The following is a 26,816-nucleotide window of genomic DNA, read 5'->3' on the forward strand; positions in this document are numbered from 1 at the left end:
AATGTTACTTAATATTTTGATTGCATAATTTGGACGGACGAACTGATGGTTGGACCTCTTGAGAGTCCACACGGGTAGGTACCAGCACCTCGCCTATTTCTGCCGTGAAGCAATAATGCCTTTCGGTTTGAAGGGTGAGGCAGCCGTTGTAACTATACTGAGGCCTTAGAACTTATTTCTCAAGGTGGGTGGCGCATTTACGTTGTAGATGCATATGGGCTCTAGTAACCACTTAACACCAGGTGGGCTGTGAGCTCGTCCACTCTACAAAACAATAAAAAAAAGCCTCTTGTCCTTAGAGAGAAAAAAGTTAAACTATTGGTCAATAAGCTTACTGAGTGTATCCGAGTCCAATTATGAATCAAAAATCTCTTCGCACACTAACAAACGAAACAAAACCACATTCCTCTTCTTAAGCATGCGCTAACGAACAATAAAAGGGACCAGAATCGAACCGAACGCCATCTGCTAATGGAAGACGTTGATTTACAAACGGAACGAGCCCTTCGGACCTTTGTTCACGGTCAGCTGAATTTGACCCTCCGACACGGAAAACCTTAAGGCCCATACACATAGAAATATTTTCTTGAAGCCACGCCTATATTGGAAAGTAACGATCGAAAGAACTCAAGCGATCATCGTGAAAGCGTACAGAAAAAAAGACATAGGCTACCATTCAAAAATACTATATACTTACTTATACTTTTCATTCCATAAAAACACGAGCGAAGCCTTGTGTAAAGGCTCATATACCTAGTTATAATAACTGGGAGAAAATATTGATAAATGATAATCTTAGAAGCTGTTATTGGTTTTATGTGCTATTCCAGCTACTGGTGGACGGATAGGTGAACTCACGGGCTCAACCTGAGATAATTTACTAACACTAGCCCTAGCAAGAGCAGTGATTCGCAGAGTCTACCAGCGGATCGGAATCGTGACCCACCGAGAAGATTTGGCGAGAAACTCAGTGGATTAATATAGAGACACAGATGCAACAGATGATAAGAGAACAGTCTTCAAACGAGACGCTATCTTCAGAGATGAAAATGACGACTTGGAAGAATAAGAAGAATAGTGCAACGTTAACGTCGGAGTCTTAGTTCTGTTGTGTGATGGCTTTCTAGTCTTTCAAACCACAATACGTGGTTTATTTGTGGCAAATAACGTGTAGAACAGTGGTACTTACCTATACTACATCATTTACTACTAGTAAATCGCTATATGGTGGTATAATATAATAAATACCTGAAGTCGTCGTGGCCTAAAGGATAAGACGTCCGGTGCATTCGTGTGTAGCGATGCACCGGTGTTCGAATCCCGCAGGCGGGTACCAATTTTTCTAATGGAATACGTACTCAACAAATGTTCACGATTGACTTCCACGGTGAAGGAATAACATCGTGTAATAAAAATCAAACCCGCAAAATTATAATTTGCGTAATCACTGGTGGTAGGACCTCTTGGGAGTCCGCACGGGTAGGTATCACCACCCCGCCTATTTCCGCCGTGAAGCAGCAATGCGTTTCGGTTCGAAGGGTGGGGTAGCCGTTGTAACTATACTTGAGACCTTAGAACTTGTATCTCGAGGTGGGTGGCGCATTTACGTTGTAGATATCTATGGGCTCCAGTAACCACTTAACACCAGGTGGGCTGTGAGCTCGTCCACCCATATAAGCAATAAAAAAAAAAACTTTTCTTTCCACAAAAACACGAGCGAAGCCATGTGTAAAGGCTCGTATATAATAACTGGGAGCAAATATTGATAAATGATAATCTTAAAAGCTGTTATTGTGTTTATGTGATACTCTACCTACTGGTGGACGGATAGGTGAGCTCACGGGCTAAGCCTGAGATAATTTACTAACACTAATATAATTTACTAGCAAGAACAGTGTTTCGCAAAATCTACCACCGGATCGGAATCGTGACCCACTGAGAAGATCCGGCGAGAAACTCAGTGGATTAATATAGAGACACGTAGAATTGTGCAACAGATGATAAGAGAAAAGTCTTCAAATGAGACGCGATCTTCAGAAATGAAGATGACGACTTGGAAGAATAAGAAGAATAGTGCAACGTTAACGTCAGAGTCTTAGTTCTGGTGTGTGATGGCTTTCTTGTCTTTCAAACCACAATACGTGGTTTATTTGTGGCAAATAACGTGTAGAACAGTGATACTTACCTATACTACATCATTTTCTACTAGTAAATCACTATATGGTAGTATAATATAATAAATACCTGAAGAACGTAGTTGGCTGGTCATTTACGAAACCGACACGAAAAGATAAGCCTTAAAGTGTAAAATAACATTACATGCTACGCAACTGGAAAGCCAATTATCGTATCTTGATATCTCTTGACTCATCCGAGGCTAAAGGTAATAATCTGATTTGAGTGCTCGTGTACCAAATCCCAGCCAGTATTTTTGGCCGCATCGTTTTAGGGCCTGGTTGTGTAAGCCTGCCTTTATATTTGAGAAAAATATTAGTCAGGTGCCCCCAGTCAGGGATACAATACAAGATTTAGGTCCTCGGAGAGCATTTTTATGGGTTTTCTTGGGAAAGACGAAAACAAAGCCGTTTTTACATTAAGATATGCCATTAGAATAAGCTTATAAAATATGAGCGACTAGCCGACTCATCAAATTATAAGTTTTTGTTGTTTGTTTGCATTGAAAAGCATGACCGGATTCTAAAAGGATTTTATATTTACCTAAACTTACAAAAGCTTAAAAACTGCCGTTACGTTTCAGAAGTTGTTGACTAAGCGCAGCGTGATTGCAGTAGTGTGTTGAAATCCATGCCATGAACATTAACACTGCACAGAAATACTGTTTACCACCACAGCATATGCCGTCTTCTGCTGCCATGGGCACTCTGATATCGCTAAAAGTAACGCACTTTCAACCCATTTGAGTGGATAGATATTAATAATTATTCACTTATGTAATTATCGGTAGTGCGTATTATGACCTAGAGAATGGTACCAGTATTCCGTCTTTTTCTATAACATGGAAATACAGTAGTGATGACGGCATCTAGGTTGATATTGACCCATGTATGCCATATGGCAATAAAGAAACCTTGTCAGAACGCTTATTACGCAGTACATTGAAGCGAACAGAAAACGATTTTCCATTCGATTAGGCCTAACAAAATATTACCATAAATCATCAAAGCAGGCCTTTACTATTTCAATAATTTGAAAGTCAACCAACCTTTTAGATTACAAACGAACGGAACCACGCTTTTGCAACCCGGTCCTTTGCTAATTGGGCGATTTTTGAACGAACATAATAATTTTTGCCGTCGACAATCAAAGTGACAAGTACACCAATGTGAAATGCCTCAGAAATACCCCAAAGAAGCAGCCGTCTTAGCTAATTGTTTTAGGGTTTCTCAAAATTCAAAATTTTTAGACTGGTTTTAATTCGGTAGGCAGTGGCTTGGCTCTGCCCCTGGTATTGCTAAAGCCCATGGGCGACAGTAACCACTCACCATCAGGTGGGCCGCATTCTCGTCTGCCTACAAGGACAATAAAAAAAATTTTTTTTTGCTTTTAACGCTCTGATGATATTAAATAATCGCACGTTTTTTACTACTTTCGTATTAAATGATATTGTTTCTGCAATATGGTAGAAAATGCGACCTTGATTATTAATAGCATGTTTTGATTTAACTTAAAGGGTTTTTCTAGCATAGCGCTAGATATTACTAAAAGAGATTCATCCGTTTTTTGATCCTATTTATAATGGTTTTCGGGATATGTCACTTGTTTTGGTAATTACCGGTATTGCTATGGCATAGGCGTTTGGGGAACAAGCAAAGTCTGTTATTAATACTGGTCCATCCATTTATGGAGACTTTACGATGACTAGTCGAGGTATCACTGTAATGTTGTTTGGTCATTACTTTGTTCTCTGGTTAAATGTACCTTGTGTTGTTTCTTCATCTACTCCGGTTGGTAAGGCTCCTGGAAAACTAGAGTTTGTGGACTAACTGTGTTCAGTTGCGCTACCATTTAGTCTCAAAAACTTGAATTTAGGACAATGTCTAGCAGTGGTTGTGTATGGGCTGAAATATAGATAAAACTTGTCTATATAATTATAAAGTCAGTCGCATTTATTACCATTATTACATGTCAGATCACATTTAAAAAGTCTATTATTGATATTAACTGCGACAGCGTTTGTCTTCATTAAATCAATACCTATCACAGTCCTCGTTGACATTTTAGAAAATGAGACATTTCAAATGACTAGAGTTATGTCATTTAATTTTATATTGTCATTTTAATAATTTGTATGTTTTGTAATACTAGTGGTCCCCCGGTAATCGAAATTCGTCTATAATTAATTGAAATTATAAGTTTGTACACTATTATGATTTTGTTGTGGAAGCCTATCTATACTAATATTATAAAGAGGAAAGATTTGTTTGTTTGTTTGTTTGTTTCGAATAGGCTCCGAAACTACTGGACCGATTTGAAAAATTCTTTTTCCATTAGAAGCCGACATTGTCCCTGATGAACATAGGCTACTTTTTTTTTTTTTTTATTTTTTTTTTTGTTTCATGTGTGTTTTAATGTTTCCGAAGCGAAGCGAGGGCGGGTCGCTAGTTATACTACTATAATCGTTAATCACAGATTTCGCCAACACTACACTTTATACAAACATTAATAAAGACAAACAATATTTAATCTATTTTCAATTTGATCACAGACTATAAGCATTAAGAAAAGTTTGACGATAAATAAATAGTATGCACGCGTGTATGTGTGTGAAATACGTGGTAGTGTGTGTAATGTTTTATTTATTGATTTAATGTATTTGTTATTCATAATTTTTAAAAATATTAACATTCTCCACTACTTCTCTATATTCTCCATATTAAGTGTGGTTAATTTAATACTTCTTCGTTCGCGTAATTATCGTTAAAAGGGGTTTTTTGTTTTTTTCGGTCAGTAGGAAAACGCCGGACTTCCGCCCTCCACTGGGGATGGAGGGCGGGGCATATCAGAGTCGAACTGACTAAAACCTCCTGTCGCTCAACAACCAACGTCCAAACCTCGCATGAGATAGAACTCATGAAGAGGCAGAGGGGGGAAAGTGAAGCGTTTAGTGCGGAGCACATCTCTCCCATCACCCTCCCCCATCGTTAAAAGGGGTACAAAGTTTTTGCTTCACTTATTAATATATACAATATATATACATAGATAGTTATTGTTGGCATTAAAATGTTCGACAAGTAGCACACCAGTCATTTCAACAAATTAGTTTTCGTAAAAGTGAATTTCATTCCATGGCATGTCATGATTCTACAAGTATCCAATAAAAGCATTCCACTATAGCTTTATACTCTCAACTATAAAACCCATAATATCCTTTAACGCAGGGCAAAACATTTTATTTCCTGCAATAAAAAAACTATAATGGTATCGCATGAAATATCCATCAAAGCTGCTCCACCAAAGAATAGGACAAGTAGTTTTTAAGAAAAATCCTCACATGGCTTAGCATTCCATTGTAGGGTTGGTACTTGATAACTTTGTTAGAAATTTTGCAAGTTGTTGTGGCCTAAAAGATAAGACGTCCGGTACATTCGTGTTGAGCGATGCACCGGTGTTCGAATCCCAGGCGGGTACCAATTTTTCTAATGAAATACATACTCAGCAAATGTTCACGATTGACTTCCACGGTGAAGGAATAATCACCACCACCCTGCCTATTTCTGCCGTGAAGCGTTTTCACCCAATCAAGCGATAAAAAAAAATAGATTTAAAAAAACAGTACCAGATATTTTTTTATTGGCTTTCTGGCAGATGAATAACTTAAAGACAAACGTCGCTGTATTAGTATTTTAATATATTGGCATCAAACAGGGTTAACAACTATGATGAAAGAGTCAAAGATCACGTTGGAGCCCTAACTTTGTTTTCCCGAATCTTCTAAGAAGCTTGTCCTTAATTTCCATGAATTCGTCTACCTTAGCGCGAAACCTTAAGTGTCTTCTTCTCGTCTTTATTTACACCGGAGCTTTCGAGGTTTGCTTTTATGCTGATAGCGTCGATAGTTTTTGAAGAAATTTTATTCAGTTGGGTATCTAGTGGATAGCCTCATTTGTTGTTATTATATGGGCCTGACTACTAAACAACAGTTTTTGACCTTAATTCCCAGTGAGAAGGAACAATTTGTGTTAAAAATGGCGTCTGTTTTTTTTGGTAAGGGCTTTACCGATAGCATATAAATAAATAAAATCCTGGTTTGAGGTTACTGAACGTGGCACGATCGTAGACCTCATGTCTGAAGGCAGTTGGCGCTTCTAATATCTATGAGCTCCGGTAATTAATTAACATCAGATTGACGGCATGCTTGACTGCAACTCTAAGCCTTAGAAAATGTATTTAAGACGTCACCAACAATACTTAGTTATATCTCGGAATACGGTCTCAACAAAATAAAATTCACATCAAAATGAACGATATATTAATACGTGAAGCAAAAACTTTGTATCCCTTTTTACGAAAATTGCGCGGACGGAGGAGTATGAAATTTTCCACACTTATAGAGAATATAGAGAAGAAGTGCACAATGCTAATATTTTTTTTTAATAATGCATAAAAGATACATTAAATCAATAAAGAAAACAACACACACACCACATACCATGTATTTGACGCACACTCGCATGCTTAATATTTATTGTCAAACTTTTGTTCTTGACGTCTGTGGTCAAATTGAGAATAGATTAAATATTGTTTGTCTTTATTAATATTTTTTATAGTGTACCTTGGCGAAATTTGTGATTATAGAAGTATAAAATACAATCATAATAGTGTACAAACTTACAATTGCAATTAATTATAGTCGAATTTCGACTACTGCGGGCTCTCTAGTTTATACGAATTACGCTTATTAAAAATAGAAATGAAAAACGCTATAAAATAGAAACAAAATGTAGAGGACTTGGACGTCAAATTTAATGTGTGAACAAAGAATTTTTTGAATAAAACATCAGCACCCAAAATAATATTTGTCCCGAATCATATGTATAATAATGTAAGGATTTCGCGTAAACCGCCCAAACGCCATCCCCAATAATGTTGGAGCAAGCTTCGAATATCACCCTAGCGGTCGAACTTATGTTCTGATATATGAAACCCGAATATGTTACGAATTCAAATGAGTTTCAAAATCTCTGTGTTTATTGTGACGTCCTATTCAAATGAGATGAAAATTCAAGAATATTTATTTGTAGCTAAAATCGCAATAAAGACAAAAACAGGCTAAATAATCGAGGCAAACTTTCTCCGTTTTAATTGTAAATGTACCTTCCATATGTTGCTTTTTGTTTCATAAAACATTTGGTAAATAAATCGGAATTCATGAAGAACAAAACGATCTGGACCAAATAGGTAAACATACATTTTGGTGTATAACTGCGAACATATTATTCATAGATAGATTTGTTTAAGTCTATGTCGTCTGTACACTCTTAATAAATCCAAGTAGAAATTGAAGGGTGTGGCAGCCGTTGTAACTGTACTGAGACCTTAGAACTTATATATCTCAAGGTGGGTGGCGCATTTACGTTGTAGATGTCTATGGGCTCCAGTAATCAGTTAACACCAGGTGGGCTGTGAGCTCGTCCACTCACCTAAGCAATAGAAAAAAATATTTGCTGTAATCTTAATGTTTAGACACATTCATATTTTTTCTTACCTAAATGTTGGTAGACAAAGGGGCTATTTTAACTACGCATGAACCGTTAGCTCACGGGTTCAATCTGAGACAATTGCTAACACTTACCCCAGCAAAAGCAGCGATTCGTTGAATCTACCACCAAATCGCAACGCATTCAAAGCTCCTCACAAAGATTTATTTATTCCGTATTTTATGCATCCACAGGAAATCCAAGAATAGATAATTATTATGAATTTGTTACTGGTACTTACTTATATTACGTTAGTTTAAAACTATGGGGAATCCATTGATATCTTGACAACATTATGAACATTACATTTTCAACTTAGTTACAATTTAAGTTTTTGGCAGCCATTTTGTAACCGATTTAAACAAAAATCCACAAGAGAAATGAGGCTCATCTGCCAGCCAGCAATTGACACTTAATACCACGGCTGACTGTGCATTTCAATGGACACATCAACTTGATTTATTTTTTGCTTAATTATCTGCCAGCCCCTTCGAGAGGCTATTCTGGCTTAAGGAGTTATTATGGACTAAGAAGTTTGTTAACATGCTGCCCTAGCAATAAAACTGGTGGTAGGACCTCTTGTGAGTCCGCACGGGTTGGTATCACCGCCCTGCCTATTTCTGCCGTGAAGCAGTAATGTGTTTCGGTTTAAAGGGTGGGGCAGCCGTTGTAACTATACTGAGACCTTAGAACTTATATCTCAAGGTGAGTGGCGCATTTACGTTGTAGTTGTCTATGGGCTCCTGTAACCACTTAGCACTAGGTGGGCTGTGAGCTCGACCGCCCATCCAAGCAATAAATAAAAAAGCAGTGCTCCGCTGAATCTACCCCCAGATCGGAGTCGTGACCCACTGAGAACATCCAGATGGATACTCACTGGGTTAATTACCTAATGTTAAATAATTACCTGAGTTCACACACAACGAATCATTTTCCAAAAAAAGAACAGATTTTCTCACATTCGCAACGAAAAGCGTTATTATACAATTGTGAACAAAAAATAATTCGAAACGAAGGATCTTTGTCACAATCCCTTTGTCATGTAGGCTAGAATGGAAATAATGTCACAGGATAAAAATATAATAGACGTTTAATTTTTTTTTACTATATTATTTGATAATTTTTTTTTTTAGAAAACTTAAAAATACCATATCTATTTACACAGATAAATTAAATTCTATTGAGAACATACAAGAAGTCGTAACTTAATAGTCGGCATCACTGGGCTAATGAGGCTGTAAAGTAATTATTTTAGTCTCCTTTCACTCCACCTTATCCCACTTAGTGGGGTCGGCACAGCGAATTTTTCTATTCAATTCTTCTCTATCAGCCGTCATCTCAACACTCACTCCTGTTTCTCTCATATCTTCATTCACACACTCCATCCATGTCTTGTTCGGTCGACCTCTTCCCCCTCTACCTTGCACTACCATTTCCATACATCTCCTAGTCACATGCATCTCCTCTCTGTGAATCACATGTCTGTACCACGCTAAAATTTATTGAGAAATAAACGTTTTAAGAATTTATTTATGAAGAACTTACTTGTAATACCTTCGTGGATTAGTTTTAGTCACGCTAAACGACTGAGTATTATATGTCGAGAAAGAGAATAGTACGGTATTGTCTTGGGGGACATGTGATCACGTAAATAGCTCAGAGGGTTGACCTCCTCCGTCGGCTGCTATTCTTGGATACGACCTAAATGAACCTGACTCGGTATTGCAAATTTTTATCAACACCTAAATATTACGTACGCTATAATGATACCAACAATAAACTGCGTCATTCTGTGCGTGTCATAATCCGTGTCCTTGGCAATTCATTGTTAGCTATTTGATTAGTATAGTTAGAAATTCATTTAATGAGCAACCGTTGCCAATACTCAGGCGTATGTAGGAGAAAAACGTGTAAAGAGAACTTTCAAGAGAACCTTCAAGCGTGTAACAAAAGTTCATGAAGCTTGGTTCAATGACCAATAGCGATAAGGAAACTGAAGTCTTGCGTTGTTTTTTGGCTACATTATCAGCGATGTGTCCGATCGGTAGCTCTTGAAATGAATATGGACCAAGTAAGGGTAAGAATGAACAGAAATGAGTGGCACCAAAACAATATCACAACGATATCATAGTCTTAGAGATGCTTAGAAACTCCATTGTTCAAAATCTTTACATTTCGATCAAATGGTTATAAATATTTAGTTATAAAAGGTCAAATGAAATCAATGTTAAAATAGATGCGATAAAAATGAAATATAATAAATAACTAAAAAAAAAAAATTGCCAGTAAACATTACGACTTATATATCCATTAATAAAAGCGAGCAACTACAAAATCAATTAATTAATTAACAAAATACAATTTTCCTCAAACAACACCCCCATGCGACTGGTGTTACTATTACTGGTGGTAGGACCTCTAATGAGTCCGCACGGTTAGGTTAGGTGCCACCACCCTGCCTATGTTTGCCGTAATGCGTTTCGATTTGAAGGGTGAGGCAGCCGTTGTAAATATACTGAGACCTTAGAACTCGTATCTCAAGGTAGGTGGCAGCATTTACGTTGTAGATGTCTATGGAATCCGGTAACCATTTAACACCAGGTGGGCAATGAGCTCGTCCGCCCATCTATGAAAAAAAAATACGAATATCTGTCCGAACCTCTATCTCTTCTATATTTAGAACCATAGCAATTTAAATTGGAGCATACCGTATGAAAACATAAGACATCGTAACCGCTTGCTTAGTTCGTCAACCGCTCACCTAACTCATAACCTAAACAGCTAGAAATCACTTCGGGAGAGATCCACTTAAAATAGCTACAGTCGCGACACTAACCTACCCGTTATTCCTCGATGTATTGATGACTTGACATTTCGATAGAGTTAATTCAATCACAACCGTGTTCGGCTAATGGTTTTGTGTCTGTTTTAGTAAAAGACTGAATTGCTTGTTTAATACTTAACGTCGCTTATCAGACTGCATACTACGGAGGAATATTTTTTAGAGGATTTTTATATCTCTCCCCCCGTCCAAGTGCTATCTGAATCTATTGACATTATTGAATCCCATTTGAATTGGATGACATCATATTGTGAATACCACTTTGAAACGATTTTTAATCTATAAAACAGCTAATCCACCCTTCAAACCAAAATTAATTACGTGTTCGCAGACTAGTGGTAGGACCTCTTGTACTGGTTGTAGGACCTCTTGTGAGTCCGCACGGGTAGGTATCACCACCCTGCCTATTTCTGCCGTGAAGCAGTAATGCGTTTCGGCTTGAGGGGGGGGGGGGGGGCAGCCGTTGTAACTATACTTGAGACCTTAGAACTTATATCTCAAGGTAGGTGGCGCATTTAAGTCGTAGATGCCTATGGGCTCCAGTAACCACTTAACCAGTACAGTACACGTGTGGGCTCTACTACAGCACGTAACTTATTTTCTCTTCATTCCTACATCATCGGAAAACATTAATGAACACGTTTACAAAATTTACACACTAGCGAACCACAAATTAGCGAATCACAAGTCACCCTCACAAATTAATTAGCTCATAAAAGTAGATGTAACTAAACAAACAAGTTTGAAATTTATATTTCAAGCTTAGCGTTTTCAGTGAGTAGACCTATAAGTAACGTTTGACAGCAATTCTTTTTGTAAGAAAATATCTAGTTGACCTACTGACTCTTTTTTCGACTGTCATTTTGGACCTTAAACATGTGCTTGAGTTTTGCGATAAGATACTACAGGCTCGTCGATATCGTTTAAAAAGGCTGTTTTATCTCTAATTTATCGATGGCTTTGAGATGTATCACTGCAATTTAGCGTAAAGTAATATGAATGTGTAGGGCTACTTATCGTCAAGGGATGGTATCGAAATGACTGAATTCTGAGATGAAATATGATTGGGAAGAAGCTATTAAGATTTGGTTGAAGTTTTTTTTATTTTTTATTTCCCTTGTAAGCAGACGAGCACACGGCCCACCTGATGGTGAGTGGTTACCGTCGCCCATGGACTTCAGCAATGCCAGGGGCAGAGCCGAGCCGCTGCCTACCGCATAATACTCTCCCCAAGCCTCGTATGAAGAAGGACATGTCATAGCACTCGGGAAACACCGTGGAAATGTTTGGAGTCATGTTTGGCGAAATGTTTGCAGTAGATCTGTAAAAGGGGTCGAGTGAATTTAGTTCATGAGGTCCAAGGACGAGCTCGCACTCGAACTCCGTAAAGAGGCTTGTTGGGCAGGATATGGTGTAAGGGAGCTATTTAGTCGAGAGAGTCTACTGTTCATACGATTCCTAAAAACACAATAAATGACAAAAAATAATTCCGACCTCGAAGACACAGAATTTTGGGCATTAGTTGTGATGCTACCTACGTACTGTGCAGGCCGATAAAAATAGTTCTACCAAGGTATCAATTGAGCCCTGATCCCGAAAATCAGCCTGGAAAAAATAGCCATTTAGATTTAAAAAAAAGCCCAATGGCTATTATTTTAACCCCGTCATAATAACATTCATATCGATTCCTTTATGACTAGGTATGACGTCAAAACTTACCCCATTTTATTCTCACCACAGTTATTTTATTTATGTTTAAAGAAATCTACTGAAAATTCTTGTCTTTTTTTACGTTTCAGGCGGAAATTTGATTAGCAGAAGCTTACTCTCGAAAAATTATAAGGCTCTTTATTAGAATTTTTTTTCTTTTAATTCAACTTCAATGTGAATTTATGAATCAAATAAACTGACGCTTAATGTAATAAAGTTCTCAAAGCCCCGGAAGCGCTCACTGTCAAACGTAATTTAATCATAAAATTATTTTTCTACTTTGCATATTTTTATCAGTACATTTTATTTTGATGACTAACTTTTTATAAATTATCTTCCGTATTATTATTTATAATCTAATATAATATCATACTGCCGTCATTCTTTTGTTCCCTTGTAATTACAGCTGTTGTATCGTTTCAAATTAACCTGGAACTAGGAGTCAAATTATTATTAATTAGCAGAAATAAATTTGCAGACTGTGTGGCTAATATTCTGACTGTACAAGACCTATTTGTTAGATATAATATACTACTTCTCCATCTTTCGTGTATAATAATAGTCATATTTTTGTTGCTGATTCTAGTTAATGATATCTTTTTGTTGAGTTTATTTGGTGTGTTTAAGTGTATAAAAATAACTTAAGAGAAAATCCAAACTTAAGGACGTTGAATGTTGATATAATTGTATCTCATTTAAAGCTATCGAATATTGCTAGTAAGATATCCTAGTCCCAATAAAAAAATTGGGTTCTATTCCAGAAGAATGTAAAACACTGGAACGCGTGTAGTTTCAAGAAATCTATGGATTTGATACATTTAGGGACAGCGGTGCATGACCGGATCATAGTAGACTCACGTCCTTGCGGATCCATCAGATCCAATAACCTTTGCATTAGACGCCTTTTTTTTTTTTTTTTTATTGCTTAGCTGTGTGGACGAGCTCACAGCCCATCTGATGTTAAGTGGTTACTGGAGCCCATAGACATCTACAACGTAAATGCGCCACACACCTCGAGATATAGTTCTAAGGTCTCAGTATAGTCACAACGGCTGCCCCACCCTTCAAACCGAAACGCATTACTGCTTCACGGCAGAAATAGGCGGGGCGGTGGTACCTACCCGTGCGGACTCACAAGAGGTCCTACCACCAGTAATTACGCAAATTATAATTTTGCGGGTTTCATTTTTATTACACGATGTTATTCCTTCACCGTGGAAGTCAATCGTGAACATTTGTTGAGTACGTATTTCATTAGAAAAATTGGTACCCGCCTGCGGGATTCGAACACCGGTGCATCGCTTCAACACGAATACACCGGACGTCTTATCCTTTAGGCCACGACGACCACAAAAGCTTCTTCAGCTCTAGCACTAGGAGCAGGCTTAGAGACCCCGGAAACCGTACTCGTCGAACTCGTCAGCCCGATGAGTTTCTCGCCGGATCTTCTCAGCGGGTCACGATTCCAATCCGGTAGTAGATTCATTCGCGAAACAGCTACTCTTGAGTCGTTAGGTCTCCTTTGGAGACACTCGGGGAGCTGTTAGCACCCCTCCTGGCTGAGCCTTTGCTCGCCCACGTACCCTGGTAAAACTAGAAATGCCTCCGGGCCACGAGTAACTTCTCAAACACAAAAAAAAATCTAGTAGACTGGATTCTAGACTAGTATCACATTAACCTTATTAGAACTTGGTGTTTAGAGGCAATCTTGTAACGATATCCATTAAAATAATCAAGCTTTTAGAAGGCAGAGTTTTTTTGCCAATATACTCGAAAAGCCAGCCCTTAAAATAAAATAGCAAAATATAAATATACACAAAGAGAAACGCGGGAGGTTAACCAAAAGTGGTCAAGATTTTAAGGTATCTTCCTGAGGGAACGAAGTAGACAAGTTGGAATGAAACACGAGTACTTTCGTCAACTTTTTTTTTTTGTTCAAACAAAACATATTTAATAAGTCCACTGCACGTTTTTGTTTACGAAAGTTTTATTTTACGGGTACATTGGGAAGGTATTTAAGGAAAATTCCTTATTAAAATACTTTTGTAGATTCAACTGCTTAATCGATTAGTGATTTGCGGAATTTTCAGTTTAGTAAGGCAGGAGTTGTAAAGCCTCAAGAGTCGGTTCCCTAGGGCACCAAGAGCCAAGGCCCAAACCCGGCCATGGACGCCGTCCGGGCCGGGTGCAGTGTCCTTCGCGCACATTTTGCGCACGGCCACACGGAGCTCTACCCCCGTTATATGGGGCACCTCAGCAGGGGCTTCGCCGTCGTATTCCGGTGGCGCGTCCATAGCGGGAGCGACAAACCCCTCCCGCTCCTGCGGGAACAGCGCCGAGACGATGTCCCGCAGCTGCTGAGTGTGGAGACGCTCCGTGATCCGGGGTGCCCATAAGCGCATTTTATTGCGCCCCATATGATAGGGTCGCCCCCACGGATCCTCATCCAACGTCTCCAAGAGATCCTCCATGTCTTGGTTCTTGGCTCTTCTGATGGCCAGCTACAATGCTCTCTGCACGACGCGAAATGCGCCGTGCAGCCGGGTCTCTGCCGCCGCGAGCGCTACCGGATCGTTGCGCCGCGGCAGGCAGCGGCGGCGATGCCTGACGCACTCGCGCCTCGCCCGAACGCACTCCACGCAGAGTTGCGCAATTTCGGGCGATCAGCAGTACGCCTGGCGATTAGGAAGTCGAGAGCCGATTCCGGGCATCGACACATCACAGATGCGACGCATCGTGTCCCGGAACCACCCTGCCTCGCCCTCGACCTCGACTGGGTGTGGACGCATGGGCGCCCACGCCGCCACCGTAGAGGCTTCCATCAGGAGCTCCTTATTCAGGCGCTTCAGTGCCCACTTGGGGAATGACCGGGGCGCACCACGTGGGTGGTCCCCGTGGACATCCGCGACTGATCCATACTATCTAGAATCACTGCGTTCATCCAAAGTGCGTTTCCTGATATACTTTTTGCCACGTACCATATATAGTTTTGACATGAGCTCCCCTCTACTACGTTTCCCGAGCGCTATGACATGCCCTTCTTCAAACGAGGTTTGTGGAGAGTACTTAGCGGTAGGCAGCGGCTTAGCTCTGCCCTGTTATTACTAACGTCCATGAGCAACGGTAGCCACTCACCATTAGATGAGCCGTATGGTCGTCTGCCTACAAGGGCAATCAAAAAAATACAATATTTCTTGTAGCGTTCTAAACAAATTTTGAATACCCAAAGTTAACAGATACAAGAATTATGTAAAGCTTATGAAAATTTGTAACTCTGGCGTTACGATTAATTATTAACAATTTCAACTTCAAGTTGAGTTACGTTGAGAACTCGGTTGATTAGGAACGGAGATACCAATCATAATTATCACTTGAAATTACAGAATATTCATTAAGCTTATTGTGGAAAAACGAAATGGCTTTTTCCCGGAAACCTTTTTTTTTAGATTAAAGGATAATGATCATAGCACATCCAAGACGTGAGGCCCTGGCTTCGGTTATTGCATCCCGCCATCTTTTTGTAATATCTTACTCCATAGGATCCAAATTCCGGGTGGTAAAAATACAGGCACGTCGAAAACCCTCACGGGTGATTAGCACCCTCCTTCTTATACCCCCGCCATGCAGTCATGCGTTCTAGTGTGAAGGGTAGGCCAGACAAAGGAAATTACAAATTGAGAATTTATTTATGTATCAAACAGGAGATAAACGTCTATGTTTCTTATTGGTAGGTGGTAAGGTTGCGTACCCACACTGGTAAGGTCTGTCGTGAAGCAATAACGCATTTCGGTCTGAACTCATATCTGACAATTAGAGCTCATGTCTCAAGGAGGGTGGCGGCGTTTAGGTTGTTGATGTCTAAAGGCTCTGGTAACCATCTAAAATCAGGTGGGACGTGAGCTTATCCACCTATAGCAATGAAACAAAAAACTTTTTGTGTCTAACAATCATACCAAAACAGTAATTAGTTAATCATTTTTTTTAGTGAAGAGTTACTAATAGCACTATTGGTAGCTTGATTGTTAATATACATAGGTCGTCTACTATATTAAGCGAAAATAATCTACTTCAAGTTGAATGAATATGGAAGAACATTACAGAACAAAAGCTGATCTAACCTTTAATTAGATCTATTCGGGTAAATAGGTCTGATTTTTTTCCAAGCTGAACAGAAACTCTCAAGTACAGAGACAGAGAATGTTAAATCGACAAAAAATTCTGTTCATTAAATACAATGAAAAACAAATGTAAATAAAAATTCAAACAAAAAAACACAAATCGCTTCATGCTGTAACTTTTTCGACGAAGTAGAAAAGCTCGATATACATTTCCCGCTTTGGCTCGTTAAAACTTGTGGGGAACCTTTTGTTCAGCCTTCGTACTCAACTTATTTTGAACTGAAGATTTGTTTTAAGATACAGGTTCCACTTGAAGGACAAACGTTGTCAAAGCTTTGACGTTAGGCCTTATAATTGTAAGGTGGAGAAGAGCACGTGACCCGGATTGTCTTTTAATTGAAAATTAAGAGGTATCTCTTGTCTGCAGAATACCCTGGCCATTTTGGACAAGCTGGACATCGACAGCGAGAAGCCTTCAGAAGAAGAAATCGCCAGGCTTTTTGGCTACGAAGAGGCTTACTTTTCTGGAGAACTTGGATTCTGGCAACGACTCAAGCCAAAAGTCTGGGCGTTGTTTGATGAACCTTCAAGTTCACCAGCTGCAAAGGTAAACTTACGGAAAATTCATGTATCTCTCGATTTGGCATCATTCATGGCACTTTAATTTTTTTTATTGCTTAGATGGGTAGACGAGCTCACAACCCACCTGGTTTTAAGTGGTTACTAGAGCCCATAGACATCTACAACGTAAATGCGCCACCCACCTTGAGATATAAGTCTTAAGATCTCAGTATAGTTACAACGGCTGCGCTACCCTTCAGACCGAAACGCATTACGGCAGAAATAGGCAGGGCGGTCATACATAATCACAATTGATTATACATATGCTTCATTTGATATTTTATTTTTATATTTTTATTTGGGCCGACGACCTATTAAGGTTCGCGGGGATCCGCTGGATGCAGGCAGCGCAGGACCGGTCTTTGTGGCGAGGCTTGGGGGAGGCCTATGTCCAGCAGTGGACGTCCATGGGCTGATAGATAGATAGATAGATAGATTTGATATTTAATTAAATAATTGCAGTATACTGAAATAACTAGTAAATCTCTCACCAATGGTTAAATGTATCCAAAAATTCTATAGTATGGGGCATCAATGAATCTATAATTATGCACAAATGAAAAAACCTAGTTAAACGAGTTAAATTCTATAGCAATTATCTTTCCTTTTAATATTCTAGTGAAACAAAGAAAACACTTAAATTTAATAGCAAAATAGTGAGAATATTTACTATTTATTCATCACAAATTCATTCAATTTATTTTTATAATTTCCAATAGGTACATTGCTGGAATGTGTGAATAAATTTTCTTTGTGATTCGCTATATTTATGTACAATACAAAACACAAAAACAGACTCCCTAATAAATACCAGAGAGTATGTTTTTATTATCTTAACGGAGCATACAATAATCAACCGTCTCATTAATGTGGAAAAATGAAATGGCCGTATTAAATGTAAATACAGCGACTTATAAACAAATTTCTGTTTCATTTTAAAATGAATAGTTTACGAGATGGTATAAGATCATTAAATATATGCATTTTAATGTAGATTCCTTTCCCAGACTAATGATGTAAGATTTTTTTTCAAAGGGGTTGGTGCTATTTTAATAGCTGAATTTTCGACATTACAGGCGCATATTGCGTTTCAGTAGTTTAAACTTTTCAAAATGGGTAGTTTTTACCAGAACAACTAATATAGTAAGCGGATAACCATATTCTTGTTAATTAGGTCTTAAGGTCGAGATATAGTTTGGGCAACTTAGGTATTTCTATGCTGCAAATTTCTGGGAAGAAAATGGAGTAGCCGCTAAACCATCCCATTGATAGGAGATCAGGATTTTTATCTCATGTCTCAAGTCGTCGTGGCCTAAAGGATAAGACGTCCGGTGCACTCGTATCTAGCGATGCACCGGCGTTCGAATCCCGCAGGCGGGTACCAATTTTTATAATGAAATATGTACTTAACAAAAGTTCACGATTGACTTCCACGGTGAAGGAATAACATCGTGTAATAAAAATCAAACCCGCAAAATTATAATTTGCGTAATTACTGTTGGTAGGACCTCTTGTGAGTCCGCACGGGTAGGTACCACAGCCCCGTCTATTTCTGCCGTGAAGCAGTAATGCGTTTCGGTTTGAAGGGTAGGGCAGCCATTGTAGCTATACTGAGACCTTACAACTTATATCTCAAGGTGGGTGGCGCATTTACGTTGTAGATTTCTATGGGCTCCAGTAACCACTTAACACCAGGTGGGCTGTGAGCTCGTCCAGCCAACTAAGCAACAAAAAAAAAAAAAAAAGGTCGGGATTTCGATCTCATGTCTCAAGATTATTTTCAATGGGCCGCTTCTAATTATTTAAAGAAAGAAATGCTGTAAGCTCGGCTGCTTAGAGCATTCTAAACTTACAATAATAAGAAAACCTAAACTTATTACTAAAAGCAATTAAATTAAAATGCACGAACCGAACTTTCGCAAAATACATTTCAGCGAAACTACCCTGCAGAATCTCATAGTAATTCAAATTTACCTGAAAGCTGAATCCTAATTGTGAAATATGAGACGTCTGAGCTAATTGAATAACGATTCTGCAGTGAATCATTAAAATTATGAAATTAAGAGAGGACAGACATTAGAAAGACGTGTATATTTAATTTGTTATTTAGTTTTATGGAAATTAATTGGCTCACATAAAACAGTATCCTGTTAGTGCAGACTATAAAGAGAAATTAATGCATATATTTGGAGATGCTTAACGACAAAGGGAAGATCTTCCACCGAGCGATATTTGCTCGGTAGATCGACGGTCCGAATGTTTTTTTTTTTTTTTTCCCTACCTAAGCTGATAGCCTTGAGAGGCTATGTCAGCGTAACCCTAACTTTAGTAGGTGAGCTCACGGGGCTCAACCTGACGATGTTGCTAACACGAACCCTAGCAAGAGCCGTGCTTCGCAGAATCTACCACCGGATCGGAAACGCGACCCACTGAGAAGATCCGGCGAGAAACTCAGTGGGCTGTGTCTGAGAGTTAATTTACTCGTCGAGCCCTTCGTCGCAAGCGACGGGTTCGACGAGAACGGTAACCGGTGCTTGAAGTACCTAAAAGCACCGTTAGTGGATCGGGAGAATCCGAGATGACGTGTTTTGGGCGACGTCGACTGCTTTCCATTCTGTCCGCAGGATCGGGAATGTAGTTACCGGCGGCCACGATGAGAGGGTTCTCGTGTCGTGCCGCTTTATCGAAGTGGCGCATGGACGCCGACTGTAGATACTTACTGATGGACTCTAAGTCCAGGTCGTCATGGAGGTCGACGTTCCTGACGAACCACGGGGCTCCAACGGCTATCCTGCAAAAACGGGATTGAATGATTTGGAAGGATTTTAAGTGTATGCGGGCCGCGTGAGCGAACACTACACTTGCATAGGTCATGACGGGGCGTATGCAAGTTTTGTAGAGTGTCACCTTATTTCTAAGGGACATTTTACTTCGCCTACATATCATCGGGTAGAGACGTCCTAGAATGAAGGCGGCACGGTCGCGTACCGTCTTAATGTGGGGGCGGAATGTCATCCTACTGTCGAGGGTGACGCCTAAGTATTTGACCTTCGGGGCCCACGGTATGGGCTGGTCGAACATCGTGATCGGGCGAACGGCGGGGGCGGGGGTATTGACGCGCCTAGTCGGGAGGGGGATGCTCAGCGTGGTGTTCGGAGGGCGACCCCTTTTGAAGAGCACCGCTGTGCTTTTCGTGGGGTTGATGTCGATGCGCCACTTCCGGAACCACTGTCCCATGGTGGTAGCTGCGGTCTGAAGTCGTCGATGAAGCAACGCCTTCTTCCTACACGAGTAGTAGATGGCGGTGTCATCGGCGAAGAGCGCCAGATGGGTCTCCGGAGACCGGGGTATATCATTGATATACAAACTAAATAGTAACGGGGAGAGTGCGGAGCCTTGCGGGACTCCGGCTGTGACGTGACGGGGCCGGGAACGCGTTCCCTCGACTCGATATCGGAACGAACGGTTCGACAAGTAGTCTCGTATGATGAGCACGAGTCTGTCTGGCACTCCCATGTTATACAGTTTGTATATCAAACCGTTGTGCCAGACTTTGTCGAACGCCTTCGCTATATCGAAGAAGAGGGCTCCTGTCGGAATGGGGTCCGAATGTTGTTGCTTGGAACTTGTATATATGCGAGCTTATCTTGAAAATGTCGTAAGCGAGATTCAGGCATCTGTCAAATATCTTGCGTTGTATGATGGCTACCGCCACATATACATACCATAACCGATATAACGCATTCTTTACTGCGATTGCCGATTCCAAAAAAAAAAAAAATTACACTTGAGATTGAGGACTGTCAAATCCTTTAATCGTGCAGTATGTGCTTGATTACCTTTTAAATAAAACGTAGTAGGTATATAGTTTTTATAAAAAGGTGCCTATGGTATAATTTGAATCACTACATCATAGAACGTCTTACAGATTATGCCCAAAAAAATGGGCGCTTTCTGAAAATACTTAATGACACACAACTTTTTTATTAATTTATTGATTAGACGGTTGGACGAGCTCACCTGGTGAGTGGTTACCGTAAATGTCGCCAGCCCCATTGAAACATGAGTTGTAAGGTCTCATTTTTAGCAGTACGACGGTTGCCCCACCCTTCAAATCGAAACGCATTACTGCTCTACGGCAGAAATAGGCAGGGTGGTGGTACCTACCCGTGCGGACTCACAAGACGTCCTACCACAAGTAAAATTTTGTCCACTCGTCTACTTAACGTATAATTGATACGTATTCCCAGTTTAGCGGTGGAATACACATATAAGCAACATCTTATTGTTTCTAACATCTCTAATTTGTTTTGCGAAAAGTTAAAACTACATAGGTTTTTTTTTATTCTGTTAACTGAAAATTTGTAACTGTTTTTTTATGTAGTGTTTTCGTGTGCAATTAAGTATATTCTCTCTTTCTCTCTCTCTCTCTCGTTCTCTCTCTCTCTCTCTCTCTCTCTCTCGTTCTCTCTCTCTCTCTCTCTCTCTGAATGTTTTTTTTATTTTATTATTTTAGTAATTCTTTACAGTAAGCTGTCGTCAGACATTCAACCGTAGTTCTGAGAAAAACAATTTCTTAGGCGGTGCATGCACAATGTTAATTGACATGTCCATATCAATTAATCTACAGTAGATCTAGTAGATATTGAGGCACTTTTCTTCTGAGTCTTCTTGTAGTCATTTGGTTGTCCATTAAATGCTTAGCAAGGTAATTATAATAATATAATATATAAAATAATTGTCTCTGAAAATTTGTAACTAATATTAACATTAGTAGATGATGACCGAGCTTTGTTCGTTTTTTTTTGATAACGCCATCTTGTTGTGCCTTTAAAGCGGTTAGTTGCCCTCAATTAAGAAAAATAGTATTATTATTTGCCAATATATGTCGAGGAGAGTTGATTATTGAAAACACGAATAAAACAACATTTTCTGAAAATAAATAGTAGCTAGATCGATTTATCGAGCCCGAAATCCCCTGTATACTAAATATTATGAAAATCGTTGGAGCCGTTTTCGAGATCCAGATTATATACATATATATTAATATACAAGAATTGCTCGTTTAAAGGTATAAGAATCCTGTCATGGCCGACAGCTGTACCGTTCAAGTCATCAATTCTACGTTTACAACTGTGAAATTCTACATTCCATTCCATTTTTGTCAACGTTAGTAATAATCTCATAAAAAATCGTTAATCATTTACACCCTACGATTCTACGGCATTATGAAATTTTTTAATGAAAAAAATCCCCCCTCTAATGGTCCTTCGTCGCCAAGCGGTTTTGTTCTGAGGCTGATATATTGCGGTTCTGGAGACTTTCAGAATGTGTGAAGCTAAAATGGCGCTTAGTGAATTGTTGGGGTTGGTAATGTCGTAAAAGATTTTTTTTTTCCTTAATTAAATATGAGTTCCGAGTCTCAGTTTTATAGTTCAACGGTTATAAGGCCCCTTCAAAATGAAACGCATTACTGCTTCACAGTAGATGTAACTAGGGTAGTTGTTCTTACCCGCGCGGGATCACAATACAACATTATTTTTCATTAATTTACTGGTGGTAGGACCTCTTGTGAGTCCGCACGGGTAGGTACCACTACCCTACCTATTTCTGCCGTGAAGCAGTAATGCGTTTCTGTTTGAAGGGTGGGGCAGCCGTTGTAACTATACTGAGACCTTAGAACTCATATCTCAAGTTAGGTGGCGGCAATTACGTTGTAGATATCAGTGGGCTCCGGTAACCATTTAACACCAGGTAAGCTGTGAGCTCGTCTACACATCTATGAAATAAAAAAAAATTAAAAAAACAACATATCACCACTAAAGTCAAATTTTAATTAGAAATGTTTATTTGGATGTACCTGCGCTAAATTAAAGACGCAAATCTTGATATGCCACGAACTGACATAAAAGAAATATCTTAAAACAATTAGAAGCAATACAAGCAAATACATTAGAAATAATTTTAGACTGAACTGAAATCGATCTCCAGTAGATATTACTATCTTTTAGTCATATTAAATGGACAAAAAACACCGAAAGAAGGTTGTTTTCATTTTATGTTTTTATGACAATATAAATTTAGTGTTAGGATTATTAATTATTTTAAATTTTATACTTATATTTAAGTTTATATTACCTGTATTATATGTAATTTAGTCAATAAATTATCTTTTACAATAGTGGAATAACGGAAAATAAATTATAAAAAAACTATGTAAAAAACGAATTTAAAAGTAAGCAGCATTTTAGCGGTCTCAACCTGGCGTGAGGGAGTAACTTGATTAATCTTTCTCACATTTGCTCGCCCGGTCACACGTTTAGGGGATTAAAATTATTTGAACGTACGTAACGTGTTAAGACACATCAGGAAATTACTTTTATAAGAAATAACGTTTCCATTAGAGATAAATAAAATGAAATAAAATACGAATTGAAATAAGAAGACTTTAAGAAAAAGAAGAAGAAGAATAAGAAGATATATTATGTTAGAGGAACTCTGAAAGTGGCACCTGTGACAGAGACATTGAGAAGTGCGCGTTTGGGATGGTATGGACATGTGATGAGACGAAATGAAAATAAGGTGGGTAAGAGAGTGTTAACTATGAATGTGAAAGGATATAGAGGAAATGGTAGACTTAGGAAGAAAGGCAAAAATTGCGTGAAAGACGATTTGTGTAAAAGGAGCGTTAGCGAAGAAACGCTATATGATAGAGAAGTATGGAAGGAGAAAACATGTTGCGCTGGCCCCAGGTGATTGAGAAAAGGGCAGGGGAATGATGATGAAATAAGAAGATTTTTGATTCTAAAATATTAGAAAAAAGAACGATAAATTAATAAATTTATCGTTCTTTTTTGTATGCGTAATAATAAATTGAAACGGAAACGTGGACGGCTCTATATATTTTTTTATTAATCAAAAAAGAGACGTTGAATTTGGATATCATTATATGATTATTTGATCTCATAATTACGTTCTAGGACCCGATAAAACTTAGGCAATGATGGTGGTAAGCCCAGGTAAAAATCAGTTTTTTTTTTATTTATTTTTTATTGCTTAGATGGTTGGACGAGCTCACAGCCCACCTGGTGTTAAGTGGTTACTGGAGCCCATAGACATCCACAACGTAAATGCGCCACCCACCTTGAGATATAAGTTCTAAGGGTCTCAGTATAGTTACAACGGCTGCCCCACCCTTCAAACCGAAACGCATTACTGCTTCACGGCAGAAATAGGCAGGGCGGTGGTACCTACCCGCGCGGACTCACAAGAAGTCCTACCATCAGTAATTACGCAAATTATAATTTTGCGGGTTTGATTTTTATTACACGATGTTATTCCTTCACCGTGGAAGTCAATCGTGAACATTTGTTAAGTACGTATTTCATTTGAAAAATTGGTACCCGCCCGCGGGATTCGAACACCGTTGCATCGCTATATACGAATGCACCGGACGTCTTATCCTTTAGGCCACGACGACTTCCTTAGTTGCCATACGTATTTGCACACTGATTTTTAATTCCTGATATTTTGGCTTTAATGGGCCTGAAAAAAAAACAGGTTGTAAGGTATGGGATAAATCAGTCTATAACTCAAAACTTCTGTAGCCATTTATTTGCTATTCGAAGCTACATATTTGTGAGCGGTTGCGGTTTCCGTGAATTTATCACCGGAGTCACTGTCCCCGACTCGCAATCGCAAACTTAGTTTGCGCTGATGAACCAAAATTTGGGAAACATAGATTTGAATTGAATTTTTTTTCCCCTAAAACTTTGTCTTGCGTTTTAACTGCGAAAACATCAGATACATACATTTTTTCTTTTACAAATGTTAGAAGCTTGTTTATCTACTATTATTAGTTACTATTATTATAAAAAAAAAATTTGATTTTGATTTTGATTTTTTTGATTAATCATAATATACTCGTACATAAACGATTTGAACTATTTTGACGTTGCCTTTACATTAGATAATGTATTGGCTACATAACATTGCTTTAGAAATAAAACTCGCCATCTGACATATTCGAAGGATTTCAGCACAAAACCCTTATATCAATTTCAAAAATATATCCAAAACAGTCATCGCATTTACAGTTTAACCCAAATATTACGTCCCAATGGAAGCTGTGAGTATAAAAATGCAAATCACTGACAGTAACGAGCGAGATACTTTTACAAGTACGCCATAAGAAGCAAGATGAGTAATGTTTTTGTTTATGTTGATGACATTATTATAGCGGTAATTTTTATAATGGATATTTATACTTTTACGAAAATAACTTACACTAAAATAATTTTTAAAAGTAACGACACTACTTTCCAACACCAAACATCAAGATTGTACTGGGTATAGAGTATAGAGAGAGTAGGGTAGAGACGTGTAGAGTATATGCATTACGCATTGAAAAATATAAACATTTTCGTTTTCTTTTTACGCAATTTTTTTTAGCTGAGCTCATTGCATATCCTGTTTTCTGATAGACAAATAAAATAAACAAATTAATTTAATCATAATATGTATAAAGTGAAAATTTATACTTGAGTAACACGAGTTAAAGTTAAGCTCTAAAATTCATTTATTCTGACACAAGAATAATCCAGAAAGTCTTATTTGAAACATCATGACTTTCTTACAAATCGAAACGTATTCATGTTAGTGCAAACAGATGAAGAGTTTACTGAAGGTAGTCGACTGCCAACGATGGTCGTTTGAACAGCCATTGAACAATTGTTTGCTGACACACACTCGAGATCCGCTTAGAATACGGAGAAAAGTGTGCTCCGAGAGAATTGTGCTCGGAAACCAATGGAGAGGGAATGTAGCTGTGTGTTTATTGAGTCTCGAAATGAAATTAATTAGCTCATTGTGTGTGATGTGCACTACTAAAGATGTTTGTCTCCAAGGTATTCAGTAGTCAATCAATCTTACTAAGAAAGTTTAAAAAGAAGCATATAGAAAATAATTAATTAAATTAAAAAACGACCACACAGCACTTTTTGCGTCCAACGAAGAAGGAATGTGCATCCTGCTGGGCAAATTGGAACAAACCAGCAGAGAAATTGGGCTTTTCATAAACAGAGCAAAGACCAAAGTTAATATGGTAGTCCATCGCAGCCATTCGTTCACTATGATCAATAAGCTAAACCTGGAAGTTCGTAGAGAATTTCATTTATATGGGCTCCGTCATAGCTAGTAATGGATCCTCCGAAAAAGACATCAGAAGGCGGATCAGTATGATAAAGAAAGCTATGTCCCAATTGGACCGTGTATGGGCGGACAGAAACATTTTGAGGAATACCAAGAAGCAGCTCATCACCTCCTTCATCTTCTCCATTTTTCTCTACAACGCGTGTAGGATGTAGTGCTGGAGGAAAATGCTGGACTCTGCTGAACATTAGACAGAACACAGAACCAACGAATCCATTTTTAGCGAGCTCAAGATTCCGATGCGTCTCAGTACTATATGCGCGCAGAGGAGTTTCGAGTTCTTTGGAAACATCGCCAGAAAGAGAGGTGACAATTTGGAAAAGCTGCTGGTAACAGGCAAGGTATGCGAAAGAAGGCCGAGAAGAAGAAGGCCTAAGCGTTGGTCGGACCAGATACGCTCCACTCTCAATACTTCAGTCCACGTTGCTATCTACACAGCCGAGGATATGCAGGAATGGCGCAGGATAATACAGGAGAAAGTGGTTAGAGGAGGCCACGACCCTCAGCATTGAGGATTATCGATGCAAGGAGGAGGAAATTAAGAAAATTTGTAATCCGAATAGTGCAAGCAGCTTTTCATAATCTTCAAAATATTGA

General features: G+C 38.8%; 1 protein-coding gene across 1 annotated transcript in view; it reads left to right on the forward strand.

Moving 5' to 3' along the window:
- The window catches only part of LOC114247074 (potassium voltage-gated channel protein Shaw), a 217,318-nt gene that overhangs the window by 94,409 nt on the left and 96,093 nt on the right, over positions 1-26,816 (forward strand). Inside the window, exon 4 of the mRNA XM_089738287.1 lies at positions 16,816-16,995. Within this exon, the coding sequence (XP_089594413.1) occupies positions 16,816-16,995 (180 nt within the window). The remainder of the gene's footprint in view (positions 1-16,815; positions 16,996-26,816) is intronic.

This window comes from Bombyx mandarina, chromosome 03, assembly GCF_030267445.1.
Source record: "Bombyx mandarina strain Sakado chromosome 03, ASM3026744v2".
Taxonomy (NCBI): domain Eukaryota; kingdom Metazoa; phylum Arthropoda; class Insecta; order Lepidoptera; family Bombycidae; genus Bombyx; species Bombyx mandarina.